Here is a 24457-nt window from a genome sequence, read left to right as displayed (position 1 = left end):
TCGTGGGAGATTATGCAAATCGCACTGTACAGTACATAATTTTGTGTTTGATTTTAATCGGCAAATTTAATTGCTTTAGTTTTTTCATTGGTTATTGTTGGTCTAGTGTTTCACTCGAGATTTTTTTTTTCTTTTTTTTCTCCTTAATTTTTATTATAAATATAAAAATATCCTAACGTTTAATTATTTTTTATTTAAAATTTTTGAAATAATTTTTTAATTTAATATAATAAAAATATTATTTAATATATTATTATGAATTTTTTATTATTTATCATAAAAATAATTTAATAAAATTTTAATTTTTTATGAATTTTATAAATACTAAATAATTTAAATTTTTTATTATATATAAATTTTAATTAAATATTTTTAATAATTATTTTTTTTCACTATAATTTATCTTATCTTCATTGTTATTTTTATATCTAAAGATATATCTTTAATCTCAATATTACAATAACAAATTTCATTTTAACCTTTATTTTTAATAATATCGAAATTAATTTTATCACTTATCATATTAGACCTTTAGTATTACTAAAGATTGAAAATGGTAGTTTCATTCATATCAAGGTTAGTAGCAAATTGGAAAGAAAGAAAAAATAGAGAAAAGCCAAGGAGACCGACAACCTGCGAAATAACACAACCGCCAATCATAGTGTATCATTATATTGGATAAGATATAATTAACAAGGATCCGATAAAATATGGACTAAGATATATATATATATATATATATATATATGCATCATTTATAAAATATATGAATTTTAAAAATATATAATGATCGATTAAAATGTTTTTAATAAAATTTTAAAAATATTTTAATTTAAATATTTTTTTATTATTAAAATTTCATTTTATTAAATTTTTAATAAATTTTAATTTTTAATGATTTTCTCTCATTAAAGTTTTTTTTTATTATTTACTTTTTTATATAAAATAAAATATTAATTAATCATAATTAATTTCTCATTTCTAGCCAACTTAATTAATTAATCATACTTAAAAGCATTTATTTCATGTTTTTGTTATTTCCTTCTTCATTATTATAAATAATTTATAAATAATTAATGTGTAGGTAACACCAACGTAAAATTTGACTTGAAAAACTTGACGTGAAATCAAAACGTAAAATTTTAGTTATGCATTCGGTTTGATTTTCATAAACAAAACACAAAAGCCCGGAAACAGCAACAGCAGCAACTCTACTGCTGTTTCCTTATCAGAATTAACCAGTAACTCATTCACTACTTCAGTTCATAATCATCCAGCTTAATTGAGAGGACACAAATGCTAGAGTTACTTCATAATCAATACAAGAAAGAACTAAGCTTTTGTTTGGGGGGAGCCCCAGGTGTGTTCACTTCCAAGACCTCCTTTGGTTTGTCAAAGCTCAATTTTCGTCTGCCTCTTCTATTTCATCAGAATCAGCAGATTGGCTAATAATATACTCTTGAGCTTCATCAAGTGCAGATTCTTTTGCATCAGCAGCATACAGTATTTTCTTTATTGCTACTGCCATCTGCAAATTTTTTCATCAAGGATACCGATCAGAAAAATGGTATTAAAATACTTTGACCCCCGGAGTACAGGTTCACTTCGATTGTCATCACAAACAATATGTATCACACCCAAAAAGGCAAGACTATAGGAACAATTAATGCTACATTTCTGATTTTTACCTCAAGATCCTTCAACTTAAAGAATTGGATGAAAAAACAAGAAAAGGCAATTCATGCACTCTAAGTGCAATTGAAGTCCTTACAAACATGTATCATCATATCAAGAGAGAAAGGAAGCCTACTTGGATGAATGAGTAAAATGTGATTATACACAATCAAATTGAAGCCTAAGGTCCCAAAAAAAATTTTCAGATTTACTGTTTAGGACTTTAGGTATTTCACATAAAATCAATACAGATCAAACCTAACATCACAGTGTGCAATGTTTAACAGCTAACATAGCGGACATCTATAAACTAAACAATTAAGGATAGTCATTGTCACGCATCATATTAGCACATAAAAATATAGGACACTGCCACCTTGAGGGCTAATAGCACACCTCTTTATGTCCTTTGTTCGAGCACAAGTAATTAGAAACATATCCACCCTTGGGCAGCTAATGGATGACATCGAGATGTATGGTCCGCAAACCGAAGATGATAATGGGAAATGCACCATAATGTCTACACAGGTATGCATGAATGTATGCACTCATTTGAGAGAGTGTGAAGATGGGCTTAACAGGAACTCTTACCGGGTGATTCTCCACTTCAGGAGTCTGACAAAGTATCTCAATATCCCGCAATTTAGCAAAGTAAAAATCTCTTTCCTTTTCCAAAAGGTCAACCGAGAGCTTCAAATCAGTAATCTGTACAAGAACAACATGAAAAATGGTATTAAATCACATCATATGACAAAGTCACAACAGAATATCATTTTCCTTATTCAGCTAGTGAATTACCCAAATTTCTGCAAATTGCATACGTGACATGAGAGAAGAGGGAAAAAGCATTCGAGAGACTAAAAATGCTTAGCACAATTACTCCTTCCACTCTAAAAAGTAATAAAAAATAAAAAGGGAGTCAACCCATGGCAAATTTACAGAGTGATTATCACTAGGCAATTATTAAAGAGGAACAATTCATGTCAGAGAGCCATCATAAGCACTAAAAGCATGGAATGTCAAGCTTAAATATTACAAGTAAATATAAATAGATGATAAAAGAACCTAAAGGAGAGCTCAAATGCTATCACCTCCTTGGACAAACCCTGGACATCCCCCGAAGCTGCTGCTACACCTGTCTTCCCTTGCTTGGAAACTGACACAATGTGTCAAACAATGGTGATGAGAGACAGTGGTAAGTATGAAACAATATTGGGGAGAATTAAATGCATAAAAAATACAAACTATGATATTAGTGCAAAACGAATTGCATTGCACAAGCAGACCAGTGTTTTTATTAATGGCAGCTGTATCTCCAGAGGCAGAGTTATGGAGATTGTTTGCTTGCAGAGATTTTGAGCTCTTATGAGAACCCTTCAAGTTCCGCTCTTTTCCACCTTTAAGTCTTCTTTCAACAGGATTATAATTCCTATTAGATCACACAAAAGAAATGAAATAGTTCAATTGTAACATCCTCATATATCAGGGAAGGAAGGAGGTAACGAGGGCGAGAGAGGAGGAGAGAGTAGAGAAGATTAATAAAGTGACAGGAAAAACAGCTTACTCATTCATGATTCCACCATTCACAGAATCACAATACCGTTTCAGCCATTGTAAGAACTCCAAATTATCCAAAGGTCTGCCTTTAACAAGTCTATTGACTTCAATATGCTGAATATGGTAAAATTATCCGTATCAAATTTGAAAAAATTTGTTATCTAAATAATTGCAATAAAACTAACAAATACTACTTTTTCATGCTAAGATTCAGAAAAGCCACTAGGAAATCAAATTCATAGAGACCTATTCATGTGCAAGCATACACTCAATTGCCCATGGCAATGAACAACACGGGACTGAGACCAAATCTTAATTCATATGAAGTTTAAGCTTCATCTCCTACAAAAGCATCTAATTATATGACACCATCCATTTTATGCCAAAAGTGAGGCCGAAAGCAAAATTTTAAGAATCCCACAAAAGGCATCATGACTCTTGTTCTATTTTCTATTAGCATTCAGCAACAATTTTATTTTGGCCTACAACCAAAAGAACTACAAGTCACATGTGAGCTTATCAGATGAAATGTCATTGAGTTTTCTAAAATGCCAAAAATTAACTAAATTTTATGGTTACTTTCCCATTTGCGACCAAATGTAATGAAGCATACTCAAGGTATTTTTTTTTTATTCTTTTAAAACATGTATAGTGACAAAAAGGGCAAAAACCTCATACATTAGGCATTGAAAAAGAAAATGTACAACAAACAGAGATGTAATTACCTTTTCAATTTTCAACTTGTTGAATACTTCTTGCAGAACCTTGTAATTTTGAATCATATCATATTCTGTCTTTGCATCAAAATTCACCTGCATTCCAATTAAAATCAGGAAAATCATTTCATGATGAAAATTAATTGAGAAAAAAGACACGGGGAAGATGAAATAGAGACAAATCGGCTAATTCACCTTGTGCATTGGGACAACTCCTGGATAGGTCATATCAATCATCTGGCATTGCACAGCACCAGATGCAGCCTGGCAACAAGTAGTTAGTTAAAGTGAAGAAAAGTATAGTACGATTATATTAGTGAACGACGACTATGTGAGTCTTAAATCAGCCATATTTCAGTATAGTAAAAATTGGAAATGAAGACATAAAACTGAAGCAAAAGTCCCCCAGATGAATAGTGCACATTCCCGGTAGAATATTTGAAAAGCCAAACAACAATAGCCTACTTCATTGCACCAATCAATCTCTTAGGTCTGATATTGTGACAGAAAAACTGCAATAACTCTTGGGTAAAGTTTAAACAAATACAAGGATATCACGATGTCCCAATCAACCCCCATAGAACCTTACCTGCAACAAGGAGGCTGAACGCTAGGGATCACAATATTAGAAATACGCAAATTATCACCCACTTTTGGTCCTAATTTAAATTCCATGTGCTTATCATGTTACGTTAATCATGCTCCCATCTAGCAGGACAGTGTAAATCCTTGGCAATAGACATAACAACACGGTCATCTCGTCTCAAAATTATCCTAATCTACAAGTGGAATCACTGGGTGAGTCATTAAGTGTTCCATCCATACTGATTGATAATATCTCAAATCACATGCAGAAATGGGATGGATTAATAGGTAGGAATATAACAATCAACACTAAGGTTGCAAAAGTGAAATTACTAGAGTATAACTAGTAACATTTCTCTATCAATGGCAAAAGAAAAAGAGAAAACCAACATTTTGAAGAAAATCAAAGTAAGATTAACAAAAAAAATAAATTCAAACATCTGGAGAACGTTAACAAAAAGCTGCCTTGCACCTGTAAATTGCCAACATTAAAATTTTATTAAAATGGACCAAAAGAATCCCATTTTAAATAAAAAAATTTCCTTTCTCGCTTCATAAAACAAAGAAAGTAACTAATAATAATAATAAAAAAAAAAACCCATTTCAAAGCAATCTTTGTTCTTTCCATTATAAATAATAAAAAAAAAAACCCTTTCTCGTTTTATAAGTTGTTAGCAAAGAAATATTTTAATTAAAAAAACATTTTAAAACAATCTCTGTTTTTTCCGTTAAAATTACCCAAAAAAGGGCAAAAATGAACCATTTCTAATAAGAACCAGCATTAACAGTAAACAAAAAAAAAAAACCCAAAACTAAAGAGATCCTACATTTGCATATAGAATGTATTAGAAAGCCATGGAATTCCGAAAAAAGAAAAAGTAACAATCATTAATAAAGAAACACGAAATAACCATAAAAATTAATAATTTGGCATATACTATATATAAAATAAAAACATTACTTCTTCAATACGAGAGAGATTAAGCTGAAGCCTGTTATTGATCCACGTTAAAATCTCATTCCTTCCAACGAAGTAAGCACTATCCATCATTCCTATATTCGACGACATTTTTTCTCTTCTTCTTCTTTTCTGTAATTATTTTTTATTTTAGCCTCTCAAATTCAAAAAAAAAAAAATCTTTGCAATAGCATGCAAAGAAAAGAAGAGAAGAAACCCAAAAGCGAAAGAGAGAGAGAGGGAGAATCAGAGAATAATGTGGGTATTAAGAAGGAAAGATTAAGGCGTAATTCAAGGAAGGGAAGGGGTTTTTGAAAATGATTTCAATTTTGGATTTTCTGAAAATTTTTTAGAATTTTTAGTACTGAAAAAACTGAAGGAAATGGAAGGCTAAAATCTCAAACAACAGAACCGAAAGCGTAAGAAACCCAACGTTGGTGTAGCTGCCACCGACCCTTTTAATGTGGGAATATTTTTTTTATTCTAAAAAATTCTTCTTTTATCAATAATTTATTAACAGATTAATTTAAGTATATAACAAATCCTTGACTTTTTCTCTGTTTTTTTTTTTTTTTCTTGACTTTTTTCTTTTGTTTGTTTTTAGAGAAAAATACAACAAATAAGCGTGGGATGAAAAAAATATAAATAAATAAATAAATATATATAAATAAAACTTATTTCAAAAAGTGCTAATTTTAATAATAAATTTATAATGAAATTTATTTATATTCTCATTTTATTCTTCAATAATTTACAAAATTATAAAGAAAATTATATTATTTCACATTTTTTTTATTTTATCTATTTTTCTATTGAATTCATTTATTTTTCACTTAAAATTTATAATTAAATTTAATAAAATTGATTATTTATTTTTTATTTATTAAAAATATACAAAATATTATTAAATATTTTTTTCAATATTTTATAGCAATTCTGTATTAAATTTGTCAAATGCTTTTTTACAACACTTTTAGAACAATTTTTCATTAGCAGCACCCCTTATAAAAGGCTTCAACTGGGCCAAACTGGTTCTCTATTGATTAATTTTTTAAAATTTAAATTATATGGATCTAATTATTTTTAAATTTAATTATTTATGAATTTACAGCATTTATAAATCTAACTAATTTTAAATGAATTTACTTATTGTTTAACGTCATTTAAGTTTAATATTTTGAATCTACATACATATTTATTAACATAAATACTCATGAATCAATCCAAATTGTATCTATTAAATATATGCTTATTTAATACATTCATTTAAACTTTTCATAATGAGATATCAATTATGTTTATTTTGTATATTTATTTTTATGTTTTACTATTTTCTAAATTATAAATTATTTGTTTTGAATAATTAAAATTTTAGTTTTTATTTTTAATTAATGCGTCAAGAGTTCAATTTAAATGAATTGGTTGATATTAGAAACTATTTTGTTTTTTTTTTTTCTTTTCTACCAAATATAACATCCATGATTGTTCCAAAATGTTTTTATTTGGGTGTGTGTTTTATGTGAATATATTCTTAAAATTATCAATTTTGTTTTAAGCAAATGGAATTAATTAGGCCGGATGCAAATATATTTAAGTGAGTTGACGTAATCGGTTACTCAAAATTCAACTCAATTCGAGATTATATTCAATATCATCTTTTTTAATATATATTTAATATCATATTAATTTAATCAATTAATGCAATCTATCTTATCAAAATTAATCACAAAACAAAATTTAGAAGTAATAATAATTTCTTGAAGATAACCCTTAAAAAAAAAATTGGTATTTACCTTACCTGAAAACATCACCTAAGGCTTGAAAGCCAGCTCTCATAGTTTGTCCAAAAATTGAATCTTTAGCTTTCTCATTGTTGCCACCAGCTGGATAAGCTTTCACCTACCAAGTCATATTAAAGTAAAAAATAAACAATTTTAAGGCACAATCTAGGAGCTACAACCCAGACAATTTATATTACTCAAAAATTTTCCTTGCTTAATCCATTCATTAGATAAATTTGACTTATCTGAATATTTTCTTGTCCAAAACAAACACACATTTTCATTTAATCATGACTAATGCATTACATTTTAAAAGAGAAAATTATTTCAAAAGATGAATGTACCTCCACTTAAAATAATTTTATATTAAATTAATATTAAACAAATAAAATAAATAGATTTATATACTTTTGTAGTTAAAGAGATTACTTAAACATATTTTACTATTACAAAAGCACTAACGCTAATATCAATATATTTTCCAAAACCCTCGTTTTGAATAATAATTAAAACTAACAAAGAAAAGAAGAGCAAATTGGTATGAATTCAACAATACCTCATAATAACTTGCATTTGTGAATATGCTTAAATTTTCAAACATCCACTATTGTTAATTCATCATCATATAGTAAAATAAAATAGAAAAAATGAGATTACATAGATACTTGCTAAAATGCTGAGTAAGTAAATAGCAAAATGATCGGCTTACTTTTATTAGTTTATGCAACTCGAAGACTTGCACAAAAAATACTCTTTCTTGACTGAAAATAGTGATATATCAATTTTAGAGTTCCAGCATTAAATCTTGAAAACCAAATACTAAAGATACATATGCAATGCCATTGAAGACATACTTTAATACTACATTCGAAAAGAGAGATATGCTTCTAACAGGGATTTATTAGGTTGGAAAGAAAGTAATATTAGAATTACCTTTATATCTTATTTTCTCTTTGCCGTCAACTGGTTTATTTTTAGCCATTTCTTTAATTATCTATTGAATTTATATATCAATCTTGGAAGCCTACATCATTTGAACTTAACTCCACACGGTTGGTGATTGATAATGTGATCAACTCTAGATCCATGGTTCCATGTCTAGCCAGAAATAAAATTAAGATAAAAAGAGATTCTAGTTAGAGAGCACCAATAATAAATCATAAAAGCTCAATAAAACAATAAGCTCTATTGTAGCATTCAAAGTTACTAAAGAAAAATGTAAAATTAAGTATAAAAGATTTTTAAACATTGAGGATTAAAGAAATCTCTAAGATACCTTTGATAGATTAAAGACATGAGAAAGTCAATCTTAGAGCTCTTATATGCAAATTATCATTTGAAATCTTTATTTTTACAATGAAAGCTTAATGAAACTTTTATCCATATAAGAGTACATGCATAGAGCAGAATATTTCATTTCACAATATCAAAAAATTTTGATACGAAATTTACATTACCATATGAAAACTTACATCAATTTTCCAATTCTTATTCTCCGTTTTCACCTACAACCAAATGAACAAAATGATTCTATTGTGTTGAATGATTAGAAAACCAACAAAGAAAAACAAATATTAATCTAATTGAAAACAATTCAATAAACTTTCTCTATTTTATGAAAAAATCCAACTCAAAAATCAAATGATAAAAAAGAAATACACAATTCAAGCTCTAAAATAATTAAGTAAAGAAATTTAAAAAAAAAAACTCAAATTTTATCATGGTACTTAAAAATTTATCCCCTTAACCAAACATTTATAAAAACAAAAATCCTAAATCGGGTCAAATGATGAAAAAAATGAAAAATTTACAAAAAAACAAAAAAGAAAGAAAAAGTTATACCTTTTTAGCACTAGGACCAAATATCTGTTTAGAAAAGCCAGAATTAGGGTTTTTTTTGCAAGATCCAGATGACCCATAGAAGAGTAAATGTGGGCAATCTTGCTATGTAACTTGTTTAGTTCAAGTAAAAAAAAAAAACCCATGAAATTGAAATAATTAAAGAGAAGAAGGAAAAAAATTAAGCATATAAGATTTTAAGACCTATAAAATTGAAATAATTAAAGAGAAAAAGAAAACAAATTAGGAAACTAACATATTTAAAAATTGTATGAAAGCTTTATAAAACTTCATAAAAATATCATAGTCTCGAGATCTTAAAAAGAGAACGTTCTTTCAACATATTTTAAAGCCATTAATGCTCTATGTACAACTATCTAATTTGCAAAATGTAAAGCCTAAATCCAAAAACCAAAATAGTTTAATTCTTTTTATAATTAAATAAAAAGAAATTGAAAAAAATTTTTACTTTTTTTTTCAAAACCTTGCATCACGCATCTGGGTCATAGGAGGAGAGCCCTTAAGCGCAATTGTAAAAGCTTCAATGGGTTTATTCCTAAGATCGAAACAAATCGATCCTACTTAATTAGGGTTACTTTTTTCAAAAATAAAAATGAGACATTTTAATTTGGATTAGAAATTTTTACTGTTTAAGTAAGCTCTGGATCTTTTTAGATTTGTTCTTGATTCTTGTTATTATAGCCTCTAAATTATCAGTTTTCACAAATTTCTTTGTTTTCGCCATCATTACCAGGTCACTCACTCATTTGATCTGAGATCTATTTCCATAACAACATTTAACAATACCTGCATAAAAAATAATAATTAAACAAAAAACACAAACCAATCTACAAAAATAACCAACTTGCTATCATCCATGCAATATGTAATAAATATTTTAGACAAATATTTAAGAAAAAAAAACTAACATGCTAACTAATTTGGAAAGAGAAAAGGTTGTTGTCCTTTATCTTTAGTGCTAAAATGACACAAACAAAGAAATAATTAATAATTCATTAGTAATAAAGTTGTGAAAAAAATCCAATTTGTCATTTTGGTTGAAACCACTACTCACTTCAAGAACTTCTCATACATATCACCGTTTTTTCCTACACAAAAAAAAGTACAATTCACACCATCAAACATATAAACAAATAAATTGTGTTAATAACACAAAAAAAGCAAGCAAATTGTTAATCAAAATTAGGCTTTTAGGAAAAACGTCTTTAATTAAAGAAGTTTATATTGATGATCGAAAAAATACGAACCAGGTTTTTTAGCCATAGTGAAAAAATTACAAGCTTATTAATCGGTGACGTTGAAACCTAAAAATCTAGTAAAAAAAAGTAAAATAAGGAAAAATAGAGAAAGTAAAATCTAAAAAAGAGAAAGAAAATAATAAAATGAAGCTTGGAGGTTGTGAGAAGAAGGTGGAATCTTCAGAGACATAAAAAAATAATTTAAAATAGTTAAAAACAAAAAAAAAAGCTATTGAGTTGAGTAGAGAATCAAAACTTAAAAAAACAAAGTCAGCTGTCATTATCAAGTTCTTTAAAGGATCCTTTTTATATAAGGTAGTATTGATATATATATATTTTTAATTTAATATAAAAGTAAAATAAGAATACAAAATTAGGATCCAAAATATATATCTTTTTAAAAATAACATTTTAAATTTTAAATATTTATTAAATATATAAAAGAATGAGAAATTATATATTCATCATCCTTAACAATGTTTTTAAATTTTATAAATATGATTAGTAAGATAGCATATTTTTATTTTTGCCCAAAAGTAACAAATACCTTTTAATGGGTATTAAAAAGATAAAATAATCAATTAATTAAAAAAAATATATAAGTAAGTCTCTTAGCTTTGCTCCTAAAATTAAAAAAATTTAATGGTAATGTATAAAAACAAGCTCAAAAAGAGTTTTAGTCTAAAAAGAAATAGAAAAATTCTATATGCAACCACTTTTTTATTTTTAATTTAAAACCAAAAAATTACGATTTTTTTTTGACAAAATTATTCCTAAAGTGAATTATCTAATTATCCTTAACAAATACACTTTTGAATCATTTAGTCACACATTTTATTTTCTTGCTTTCAGTCGATATCATAAACTTCAAATTTCAAATTTTCTATCTATAAAATCTAGATTAGGTATTGATTCTCTTAAGTTAAAGGATGAATGTAAAATGCGAAAATAAAATCTTTTGCGGTGAAAATTACATGTAAAATGATCAAACAAATGTTTTGAATTGTGATTTTATATCTAATTAAAAAAAAAAGTTATACATTTCGAATATGTATTTTTAGATGCTTAGGTAACTTATAGAAAAGAAATTTGTATAGATAAAAAATTTTAACAAATGGACATATGTAAGTATTATTTATTTGGCAAAAGAAAATATATATCTTGAAAAATTTTAATTTATCAAATTTTAATTTTCAAAAAGTTTTAATATTTTCGAATATGCATTTTCTAAAGATTAAAAACTTTTTGAATATATATTTTAAAAAAGTTAATTATTTTAAGTAATTTTCTTTAAACTATGTTTGAAATTTGATTATATTTATTATTTAGCATTTAATCGTAAAGCGAACAATAATGAATGCAAATAAAATTTTCCAAAAACAAAAACCCATCTTGAGATATGGATATTGGATCATATGAAGACTTCGTTAGATTACGTATTTTGGGCAAGGTTGGGCCTAATAAAAATAACTCAATCTAAATGAATCGGTGTGTTTGGCGACAGCAACTGTTGAGATCCAGGATTAGTGTTTCTTTATTTTTTTTAACATTTTTAGGTTTTATCTTTTAAGCTCCGCCAGAACCTCATTTGCCACCCATTCTTGGTAGACAAAGGCAGCAGAGCCAGTGTTAAGAGACACGGCGTCTCCGCTCAGCAACCATGGTTCACGTTTCCTTTTACCGCAACTGTAAGAATTCCATCTCTCTTTCTCTAACAAATTTTTCTTTGAACTTTGATCTGCTTTGGATATTTTGCATAGATCTTATGTTACTTCTTGTCTTGTATGTTTTTTCTTGTTTGGCTTAATAGCTTTGTGGGTTTTGTTTTCTGGGGAAAAGAGAAATCTGGTTTTTGTTATATTTGATTTTAGTTTAGATTTGCATGGTAAATGGAGGGTTGACTAGAGGAAATATAAAATGGAAATGTGCGTGTTTTCCTTTATTTTATTTTATTGATATTGAAAAAAAAAGGTGCTGCCTTTGTCCTAACAAAATTGGGTGTTCAGAGCTGAAGTGTGTATGTTGGTTTGGTAAATGATTTGTTGGATTATGATTTTTTTTTCTCATTGTTATGTAAAATTATGAATGATTACAGATGGGAAGACATTTAGGAAGCCTCGTCGTCCTTATGAAAAGGAACGATTGGATGCTGAGCTGAAGGTGGTGGGAGAGTATGGCCTGCGATGCAAGAGGGAGCTGTGGAGAGTTCAATATGCTCTGAGCCGTATCAGAAATGCTGCGAGGGATCTCCTGACCCTTGATGAGAAGAACCCACGTCGGATCTTTGAGGGTGAGGCTATGGGCTCTTGGATGAGAGCCGGAACCAGCTTGATTATGTCTTGGCCTTGACGGTAGAGAACTTCGTTGAGCGCTGCCTTCAAACTCTTGTATTCAAGGCTGGTATGGCTAAATCTATCCACCATGCCCGAGTGCTTATCAGGCAGAGGCATATCAGGTGAGCTTATGCAACTCTTTTGATGCCAGTTGAGAATGATGGCTGTTGACTTCAACTTTTAGCCTGTAAGTTTCTAACTTATACTTTTATCTGGATGATAAGCTATATAAGATGTGTTTTCTTGATCCCAAAATGCTAATAATTGGTTATACTGTAAAATCAATATGATTAACTGGTAAAATATGGGTTATTATGTCATTAGATATAAGGAGTACACAAAACCAATGGTGCAACTTTTCTTTTGAATGGGGGACATTTTTTTGCTTCTATCACTTGAATATTGAATAAATATTGTGAACTATTTCCTTTGTTCTGTTGCTTCTGTTTATGCATGCTGCAATAAGATGGTAACTTTATTGTATCAAAACTTTTTTCTATTGATCTATTTGGTGTTGACATTGGGATTCTTTTTCTTGATTTTCTTGTTTGATTACTAAATTCTGTTTGATTTTTTGATATACTAATACAAGCCTTTTTGTTTTTATTTAATGTGTTATCTAGTTATGTTGATTTATTCAATTCTGTTTGAATAATTCTTTTGTGTTTATATTATTGCAGAATAATTGTCATTTGTCCATTAATACTCTGCTCAATTTCTTCTGGCTGTGTAGGGTTGGAAGGCAGGTGGTCAACATTCCTTCTTTCATGGTGAGAGTTGATTCACAAAAGCACATTGATTTCTCTCTCACTAGTCCGTTTGGTGGTGGACATCCTGGAAGAGTAAAGAGAAGGAATCAGAGGGCTGCTGCGAAGAAGGCTGCCAGTGGAGATGGAGATGAAGAGGATGGAGAATGAGTAATGGGTTTTTGATCATTTGCGGATAGTTACAGACTTACAGTAGGACTATCTCATCTAAGCTACTTTTACATGACTTAAAAGTGATGTCTTGGTGTTTGTTTGGATAAAATTTTGGCTTCTATTTTACGGAAATTGTATTTTACTGAATTTTGTTTAGCTTCTAAGAGAATATAGATTTCTTTTTTCTTAATTGCATACAGGTTATGTTTCCTTAGATTGAAGAATATGGTAATAAATCCTATTTTCTCTCCAAGGGACAAATATTAGTTTTAGAGCAAGGGGATTTTCAGAGTTGAAAATGACTCATATGAACCAAGTGACATTCGTCTCCCCATTGCTGGAAGGCTCACTTTAATTAAGGCTGTTCATAATGTTATTCGTATTTTTCCTGTCTACTTCGCTTGGCTTAAATCAAATTGTATTTGCATTTTCTGATCTTCTTGGAATCTGATTTTCATTTGCTGCTGCTAGGACCTTCTCAAAGCCGGATTCTTGAAGGAAAATTACTTGATTCTGTAAGCATTCTTAACACTTCTGTTATCTTGCTGGAATGTGGAAAAGGATGCACTTACAATAAATTTACTAAAACTCCTTTGAAACTCCACATTTGCTAGAAACATGTAACCTACAGATGGGCTAATAAATTGAAATCAGATAGCACAACTCAGCAGTCCAGGGCTTGCAGCCTAAAGTAATGAGAGATGGTAATGGAATATCACTTGAGGATGTCAACAACAGTGTAGTCTGTTGGTAAAGGGTTGAATTCTTAATTTTAATTATTAAAATTTTTCATAGTGAGTATTTAGTTAGTTTTCGCTGAATTTTCTGCTATTTTGTACTCTGACATGATTGGAATTTATTACTCCAAGGTTGCAAGCACTGTTTAATTTTCTTGAAGTACCCTTTTTAAGGAGATATTGGTTAAAACAAATTGATTCTAAACTAATGTTTATTATCAATTCATATGATCGAGCCAGCAACTATGTAACTATCCAAGGAAAAGCAAAGAAGTAATCCAGTATAGTGTGATCATGGTAGCGAAAATAAGGTTCTTTTGATATGGATTGCTTCCATTTTTATTAGGTAACTCTAATTTTTTTTCTCTTAAATTTCTTGTCCTTCTTGTGTGTTCCCTTCTTTTTCTTCCCCTTCTTCTATATCCCCTTTGCTTTCTTCTTCGATGAGTCCTACTTGTATTTTAGACTTTGAAATTGTAGTTGATTCAGCAAGGGCATCCTAGTGTTTGTTGGTTGAATACTGATTCAAAGACCAAACCTTTGTCGACTTCGAACTTACATATGATTTATATTCACTTACGGAAAATGTTGGTCACCTCCAAAAAAAAAAAAAAAACGACGTCATTTTTCCGTATTCGAGAAGCCAAAAATTAACAAGAATCACAGCAAAAAAGCCATAATATCACGAATGTTAGATTTTCCTAATAGATATCAATTACTAGCTACTACAATAAATTAAAGACGAAGAATTCCTTTCCTTTATTATGCACTTTTCCTATTTAGTTCTTTCTCTTGCTTCTACCCGTAAGATCGGATGTTATCCAAGATTCTTGCAACAAACCCGCCATGGATGGCCGCAATATTACCTTTGACTTTTGTATTGAAAGTCTTAAAGAGAATCCCAACAGCAAAACTGCCACCACCCTTGAAGATTTGCTGCCCATTTCAGTCGAAATAGCCATCTCTAATGCAACAAGCATTAGGCGCTCTATTTCCCAGCTTTTGGATAACAAAAACCTTGGCAAGTATATAAGGAAGTGTTCGGAAGATTGTTCTGAACTTTATTCGGTTCTGATTTACAAAGTGTTGGCAAGGCTTTTGAGTCTATCGATTATAAAACAACTAAAGTTTACATAAGCGTTGCTCCGGTTGCCATGGACACGTGCGAAGATGTGTTCAAGGAGAAGAAATTGGATTCGCCTTTGACCATGGAGTATAACAATTTCTTCCGGTTGACATTAATCTCTCTTGCCTTGCTCCAATAATGTGATGATTGTGGAGATCTAGGTCTTACTTACGAAATATTATTAGGGATGGCATTGGGTCGGGTTCGGGGCGGGTTTTGCTCGCCCCGAACTCGACCTGACTTTATGCTTTAGCATACTCAAACCCGATCCTACCGATTTTTTTATACCCGAACCCGATCCGATTCGACAATGTGTAAATCGTATTCGATCCGACCTGACTCGAAATTAATAAAATATTATTTTTTTAAAATATAAAATATTATTTTTTAAATATAAATATTTAAAAATATCATTATATAAATATATATAAATAAATAAATAATTAATTAATTAAAAAATAATTTTTTATATAATGTCGGGTCGGGTTTTAGGCATACCCGAACCCGATCATTCCTTAACTATACCCAACCCGAAAATCGAAATTCAAAAACAAAAAAAAATCAACCCTATGGGGTCGGGTCGGAACCCGTCGAAGACAGGGTTGATTGCAATCCCTAAATAGTATCCCTTATAATCGGTATAAAATCAAAACGTAGGTTTTAAAATTCTAAGTTGACTCTGATAATATTTAATTTTTTAAAAATATTTCTTATGATATAACATTTAATTTTTTTTTTTGGTTAATGATTGATTTTATAATAATTGTGAAAATCTATATCCAATTTGTGAAAAATTACTCTCTCTACCATTTTTTTGTCCACTTTTTTTTGGAATATTTCAAAATTATGTCATATTTCTTTTTTTGAATATCTAAAATGTACTTTTTTATATTTTAAAAGTAATTTTTATGATTTTTTTATTTTTTAATATTAAAAATTATGAAACTTTAATTTTATAAAAGAATTTCAATTTTAATATTAAATACATTAAAAACAATTTTTTTTAAACTCTGTAAAGATTAATACAAGACAAACAACTTGGGATGAAAAGAATATTAGTTTTGATCCAAAAATATCTCACAAGTATAAATTTATATATATATATATATATATATATCACAACCAATTTCTAGAACATCCCATCGCTGAGAAGTTTCAATGATAATACTTTTATTTTTGTATTTAATATCACTACCATCAGCATAGTAATTAAACACAAATTTTCTATATTTGTGTGAATAATTATTAATATGATATTCAATAAATTGTTTGCTAATTTTGCTTGTATTTTCCCTTTGGGTAGTTAACTTTATCCTTTTTATTTATTGAATTTTTGTCCTTTTTAAATATCTTAACATAGTTATCCTTCACCGAAAAGGATTAGATTGTCACAAAAGAAAAAAAAAAGAGTAATGGTACTTAAGTATTCGTAATTAATTGACAATGGCTATCAGAAGGGATGCTCTAGTTGGTAAGGGGAGAAACTCTCTTTTCTTATCAAGCTTGGTCTGATCCTTATAGAGAATGCCCTAAAAGTAAAATTTTGAATGTATTAAAGAAGTGTGCCCTTAAGATCATTTGAGCTGGGGATTAGGCACAAGCAAAGTGTTATGTTAAGTGCTTCAAGAAAGAGTAGGTAGGGCATTTCAATTTTACATTGGATATGAAAAAGAGAGTCATTAGGGTATAAAAGGGTTTACATTATTTTTGTCTTGTGAGGTATTTTTTATATGATAAAATCGTGATGTCAGAGAGATCAGAGCAGACAATACCTCACAAAAGTGTGAACCGTAATAGTTAAGCTAATATGGGATGTTGGATGAATGTATGTCCTGGCCCTGGAGTCGAGCGAATTTGGAAGTTAAGTCTCAACTCGTGACAAGTGGTATCAAAGCAAGCTTTGGACCATTCTACTCACGCCAAACACCTTGAGGGAGGTAGACAAAGTGGTCAACCTCCATGATGAGGGTATCATGAGGTTGGGTGAGAGAGAATATCACGCCAAACGCTTCAAAAAAGAGTAGACAAGGTACTCCAATCCCACATTGGACATGAAAGGGAAGGTCATTAGGGTATAAAAGGGTTCATACCACCTTTGTCATGTGAGGCACTTTTTGTAAGACAAAATCGTAAGGTTAGAGGAGCCAAAGCGGATAATACCTCACAAAAATATGAACTGTGGCAGTTAGGCTAATTTGAGATACCGGATAAGTGCATGCCTGGGTCTTAGAGTTGCACGGGTCTGAAGGTTGAGTCTCGACTCGTCACACAAAGCCTGAGATACCCCTATATTACCTAAAAAAAAACTAGACAGCTTACCTTGGCTGCAGATGTTTCTATGAGCCTTACATTGGCAGTTGATTCAATATGAACCAAGAATTGTCACTAGCCTTTTTTATATCTTGAAATGTATAGTTTGTTAAGGTTAAAAATTAGAAATATGGAAGAAAGTATCTAGATTATGGAGAAATAGTAGCTAAAATGATTCGAAAGTAATAAAAACTTGTACAAATTGTGTTAATTAGTATATTATCATTAGAAAAGTGGTATAAGCATGCAAGAACTTAGAACATTTTTCACTAATGAGCTAAATATTCTTTGTGAACAAACTTACTAGTGTTTACCTATATAGATTTGGATTGCATTTCTACAACTATTGCCTTTTGATAACCCTTTCATATTGGAAACTTTTATCTAAGTAAATATAGATTGGCACTTGGCTATGCATAATATACCATTCATATGCTTTCATTGGAGAGGTTCCAACGAAAAAGCAAACATGAGATGCAGTAAGAATAAAGGGAGCTAGGAGACCTCAACATAACTAAAATTAGCGACTACTTTATAAAAGAAATAGGGCAATTGATCTTTTAGCCAAAACAGAGAAAACTTCATGTAGTTTTGTATTTTCTTTTGACAGCATGTTTGGTTTAGAAAAATTTAAGATTTTTTCCTGAATTCTGTATGTGACAATGTGATTCTCACATTTAGTTTATGGGTATCTTGATTCTTGGGATAATTTTAGTTTCTAAGGTACCTAAAAGTCTCATAATCAAAAACCCACATCTCTTTATGATTTTTTAAGATTTTGGAAGAAAATTTACTTTTTTCTTATATTTGACTAGAATAAAAAATATTTTCTTTCCATTTTACCTTTTTAAAAATCAATGTATGTTAATTAACTTAATTATTTTTTTTATAAGAAAACAAATAACACAAATATTGTGTTTGTTGGAAGTTTAACGTGGTATTTGAGTAGTAAAAATTTTTTAGTAGTAATTTTTTCAATTTTACCACTCGAATACTATGTATCTTTGCTTTAAAAAGCAATGATTGTTATTATTTATTGGATTATTTTAACAAAAACGTAGCATTTGTCTTGTATTTAATTTTTTAATATTCTCCCCATTACATAGTGCACTTCCAAGGCTTGTAACATAGTATTTGTTATTAATTATTGCATAAATGTAGTATTTGACAATTTTTACATTTTTTGGAATTTTTTCACTTTAATATTACATTTGGATGCTTTGAAACGCAATAATAATTGTCAAATATTGTGGCTTTATAATGCAATAAATGTTATTATTTACTGTATTTTTATTCAAGAAAACATAGTAATTATTGACTCATAAATTTCAATTTTTTTCCTCTTAAAAATCTAGTTTCTGACACAACTAATGTTCTTATGTCTAATTAAATAAAAAGCTCAATTTTTAATAACAATTACAACACTTATGACATAAAAAATGCTGTATTTGTAATTAAAATATGTTGAATAACAAAGATCATTTTCTTTTTTCAAACAACATCGTAGATCTTTAAGTAAAGACTTTTCAGTTTGAACCAACATTAGCTTCAACCTTCGTGCTTTCATCTTCATGCTATTCAGTTTATCTTCAATTTATTAATAAATAGTGTGTCTACTATCTGTTACACCATATTTTATTTTATTTTATTTATTTGATTCAAATGTGTTCTTGTTTTATTTGTTTAGATCTCGTTTAGATTTTGAGTGATGCAAATACCCTAATCTATCTGGGGTTCTACTTGTTTCTATTAATTAAAAAAATAAATAAATAAATAAATAAATAAAAATCAAGTGGTTGAGTTTAAATGAAATTATTTATTTGGGTTTAGGTTAGACTTAAAATTTGAAGTTAAAATTTAATGGGAATCAAAATCCTTTTTAGATTAGGGTTCTCTTGATCAGAACCCTATAAATACCAACCCACACAAAAGGGAAAAATACACATAGAGATTAGAAAAAAACACACGCAAAGGCAGTTAGAGAGTACGAAAATTTTTGAAAGATTTTTTAGTTTAAAAAGATTTTATTTTTGGAAATTTTTTGAAAAAATTTCAGGTTCTGATTGAATTTTTTAACGATCTTTGAAGGTTTCAGTGACTTTTCGACGATATTCCCAGATTCCTTCAGAATCCAGTGAATATTCAATCGAAGTTCATTTGAGTTCTAGAGAGAGATAGAAAGAAAAGAGAAAAGGAGAGAGATGGAGAAAAAAATTTTGAAGAAAAAAGAAAGAATTTGGTCTTTTATACTACTATTAAATGACATCATTTTGGGCATTTAAAAACCCAGGATCTGCATGTTTTCTAGCCGATGACCCGACCCGTAACGCTTGACTTACATCATTGGCTCCAGCCTAGCCAAGCAGTGAACTGCGTTGTTCCAACTGTTTCCCTCGCTTGCAGCTAAGCTGTGTTCTCCAATCAAGCCAAGTCATTTTCCTATTATGATATTTTATTTATTTATTTTTTAAGTATTTTTGTATGATTAAATTTTAAGAAAAGTAAAAAAATATAAAAAAATAAAATAAAATTTTTTGAGAATAAATAATAGTTATCTAATAATGAAATTTTTATAAATTTTAAATGGTAAATTTCTATAAAATTCCTAGGTGAGAAATTTTTTTAAATTTGTCTCAAATGGTGAAATAATTTAGATAAAGTTTCAATAATAATAATAATTAATATTTATTTTCAATAAAAAAGAAAAAATAAAAAAACTTTAATGAAAATTTTTAGAATTTAAATACTAATTACCTAAGGATGAGATTCTTAAAAATTTTAAATAGTAAATTCTCTAAGAAATTTCTAGGTGAGAAATTTCTTCAAATTTATCCTTAGTGGTAGAAGAATTTAAATGAAACTTTAAGAAACTAATTGTAATATTATTTTCTTTTTAAAGATAGAAAATAAAAAAAATTTAAATAGACCCAAATGCTGAAAAATTTAGAAATAAAACTTGTAAAATAAAAAATAAATTTGTAGGTGAAATTTTTAGTAATCACAAATGATTGATTATCTAAGAAATTTTTAGGTGAGAAGATATTTCTAATTTTGACTAAATGGTGTATAAATTAGATATATTTTCAATAATGATAAAAAAACCAAAATAAAAAACTAATTAAACTATTTTTTGACGACGAAGCCTCTTCAAGAAAATAAATGAGATTTTTGAATACTCTTGAGGTAATGAAATATTTTTAAGAATTTTACCAGATTGATGAAAAATCTTAAAAGTTATTTTCAATATTCAAGATTAAAATTTAAGATCATTAGAATCAAGATTTTAGAATAATTTAAAATAAAATGGTATTGTCCTTTGGATGGGCATGCTGAGGTACTATAACGTTCCCCATATGTAACCGAACTCATAAACCTTATTCTGATTAGTAGACCAAAACTTATTTTTTAGGAACCTTTAGTCAGGTTTAGGAGCTCCTTAAAATGATAGATTCATTAGGTGGCCAATCACACATAGTTAAAAAAGATTGGTTGTGACTCCTCTTGTTAAATCTCACTATAGATTTTTGGATCTATATGTTATGACAATTGAAAAGATATAAATCTATCATATGTATTCTTCATTTTGGTTTTAATCTTTGATCCACAAATGTTATGTTGTTCATTTTTTTAGAAGTGTCTTAGATTATATCTATGAAATGCACATTTTTGCTTTCGATACATGTTTTTAACATTAAAAAAAGTCTTTTTTCTAAATAGTTATAGCTTGTTTATCACTAAAAAAGAAGATGCATTTGGTAATCGTACTTATAATGCAATTGAACCAGATGAAAACTATATTAAACATGTTACTTATTATTGTTATGATATTAGTTGTAATGAAACTTAAAAAAAGACGTAGACTATCTTATGCTGATAACACTTATGATAGATAGGCTACATATTAGAGAGTTAAATTTAACTATAATGGTTTTTTAGAGTGATACATAATGTATAGATAATTATAGAATGGATATGAGAGTTTTTATAAAATTATGTCATTTGTTTCAAATACAAAAGGGATTACAAACATCTAGACATATGTCAATAAAAGAATTGGTTATTAGCTTTCTCCACATCATTGCCCATTATACAAAAAATAATTTTATGAAACGTCAAGTAGCTAGATCTAGAGAGACAATTAATAAGCAATTTAATGCTGTGTTAAATTCTATTTTAAAACTCTATTCCTTGTTGTTTAAGAAACCTGAACCAATACCAAAGAATTCAATAGATAATAGATGAAAATAGTTCAAGGGTTGTTTAGGTAACTTAGATGAAACATGCACTAAGGTGAATGTAGACTCAGTTAATAAGCCTATGTACAAGACTAGAAAAAATGAAATTGCTACTAATGTTTTTGGTATTTGCACCCCAAATATACAATTTATATATGTTTTATCAAGATGGAAAGTTTTTGCAGTAGATGGCTAAGGCTAAAGGATGCCATTACACGTAGAAATGGGTTAAGGATTCCACAAGGTATTAGCTTTTAATATTTTGATTTTAATTTTTGCATAGAGAATATAATTTATGTGTATTAATATTATAACATTGGAATAAGTTATTACTATTTGTATGATGCTGGAGATGCAAATGAGAAAGGTTTTTTTGGCATCATATAGAGGTTAAAAATACTACATGAATGATTGTAGGCTAGGACACCAACAGACGACACTTCAGGAATACTTTAATATGAAACAATCTCAAGTAAAAAATTGTATCAAGAGATATTTTGGTATATTGAAAGCTAGATAAATAATTTTAAGGGAGAAGTAATTTATCTAATAAAAACACAGTGTAAAATTATTTTTACTTACTGCCTTCTCCATAATTTTATTAAGTCTGAGATGGTAATTGATCCTGTTGAAGTTGATGTTAATGAAGGGAGTAGTAGCCAACCAAATGGATCTGAACATCAAAATTTGATTAGGCATGTTGAGCCAACTGATGCTTGGACTTAGTTTAGAGATAATTTGGCATAGGAGTTGTTCATAAATTGGTTGCAGTCTTGGGGTTAAGGACATTATAGTTTTTTTTTTCCTATTTTATTAGTTAAATTGGTGTTTGTGTAGGTATGGTTGAGTGTATTATTTGTTTTCTACCTTTTCTTAATATATATATATATATTTTTTTCTTAATGAGTGTACAATGTATTTGACTATTCTTTGCAATAATGTTTGTTTTGTTTCCATGTCATTTGGTTTGCTTCATGGAGTAATTACATGTTCATCTTCATTGGTTTTAGATTTAATATGCATGTTGCTCATTAATGTTTAACCATATGATTAGGATATCAAAATGTTTTCATCTGGTGTCACTCTTGGACATCCTGTAAGAAATATATCTAGAAAAAGAACATAAAGCTCATCATTAAGTGACCACTTATGGACAAAAGAGAAAGATGCATATCTCGTCCAATGTTATATGTTTTGGTAGATGATCCTAAATGGAGAGGTGATAATAAAATGTTCAGAGTTTGATATCTAAGACATCTTGAAAGGATGTTAGAGTCACTAATTTTCCAATCCCAACTTAAAACCAATCTATACATTGAGTTAAGGGTTAAGCTACTAAAAAGATAATATTATACTATTTGTGTTATGAAATATACAAGTGAATTTCGCTGAAACAATCAGAAAAAATGTATTACTGCTCATAAGTTAATTTTTGATGAGTGGTTTCAGGTAAATAGTTTACTATAATGTATAAGTTACTTTAATGTTGATTTCTATTCAAAATAATTGATATATATATTTAATTTAACTTTTTTATAGACTTATTCACATGTTAAAGGGTTAAGGAATAAACATTTTCCTCATTTTGAAGATTTTTTGACTATATTTGAAATCGACAAAGCAACTAGTTAAAAAGCTTAAATAGCAGTTGATTCAGTTGAATCATTGAAGCTAGTAGGGATGTTGACTTTGGCTTTCTAGAGATTGAGCCTTATAATATACATGAGAAGGAGAGAGTAAATGTGGATGAAGAAATAGGTTCAGCTTGTGTGGCAAATCCGTCCACTGCTAAGATGTACTAGGGCAAGAAACGTTTTAGAAACGACAACAGATTAATTGATTTGGTTGCTGCAATAGGCAATATAATAGTTGCATACTGTGAGACTATAAGCCAAATTAAGGGCATTTCATCTTTCTTTAAGAAAAAAGCCAATGGTAGTGATAGAAAATGTAGTTTGTCAATGAAAAAATATAATTTGATGGTTTCTCGACTGATGAAATGCTATCTGTTAATGAGTATATATCGAAAGATACTTACAAAGTATATTTTTTCTTTGCACTACCATATGTATTTAGAAAAGATTATATATGAAAGTAGATACATGAATGTAATACCTATCGCCCATCATTTGATTTTCGTCTTCTGGACATATGTAGCTTATTTGTAATCTTGACAACATTGATACATTATGTGTTGTTGAGTTATAGTTTATAAATTGATGTATAAGGCTGACAGCTTGAATTTGGATTTGGATACGACAAACATAGATTGAATTTGGATTTGGATACAACAAATATGATTGAGTTACAGTTTTTTAAATATGTTTGTATTGTATGTATATATATACTGCCAATATAGATTGAATTTGGATACAACAAACATAGATTGAATTTAGATATGAACCATAAATGAATGACAATATTTTA

The 24457-nt window shown here is 28.7% G+C and overlaps 2 protein-coding genes and 1 pseudogene across 3 annotated transcripts; 2 read left to right on the top strand and 1 right to left on the bottom strand.

Moving 5' to 3' along the window:
• Positions 1–1122: 1122 nt before the first annotated feature.
• LOC111289959 (microtubule-associated protein RP/EB family member 1A-like) lies at positions 1123–5920 on the bottom strand. Its single transcript, XM_022881325.2, has 8 exons — positions 5494–5920; positions 4143–4211; positions 3957–4043; positions 3239–3345; positions 2961–3103; positions 2766–2830; positions 2266–2379; positions 1123–1528 (listed from the first exon to the last, which is right to left on the bottom strand). The coding sequence occupies exons 1-8, from the start codon at positions 5599–5601 to the stop codon at positions 1400–1402; spliced, it is 822 nt and encodes a 273-aa protein (XP_022737060.2). The 5' UTR covers positions 5602–5920; the 3' UTR covers positions 1123–1399.
• Positions 5921–11858: 5938 nt separating this feature from the next.
• On the top strand, positions 11859–13812 carry LOC111290956 (small ribosomal subunit protein uS4y-like; annotated as a pseudogene). Its single transcript, XR_016346539.1, has 3 exons — positions 11859–12057; positions 12465–12822; positions 13398–13812. The product of XR_016346539.1 is annotated as a small ribosomal subunit protein uS4y-like (transcript).
• Positions 13813–15205: 1393 nt separating this feature from the next.
• LOC111290280 (putative invertase inhibitor) lies at positions 15206–15624 on the top strand. Its single transcript, XM_089768737.1, has 2 exons — positions 15206–15384; positions 15444–15624. Exons 1-2 carry the CDS (start codon positions 15206–15208, stop codon positions 15622–15624), a joined length of 360 nt encoding a protein of 119 aa, XP_089624863.1.
• Positions 15625–24457: the final 8833 nt, after the last annotated feature.

This window comes from Durio zibethinus, chromosome 11 (assembly GCF_047325235.1).
Source record: "Durio zibethinus cultivar Kanyao isolate XHJ-2024 chromosome 11, ASM4732523v1, whole genome shotgun sequence".
NCBI lineage: Eukaryota > Viridiplantae > Streptophyta > Magnoliopsida > Malvales > Malvaceae > Durio > Durio zibethinus.
The sequence above is the reverse complement of the archived record's forward strand: the minus strand, read 5'-3'. Positions and strand labels throughout refer to the sequence as shown.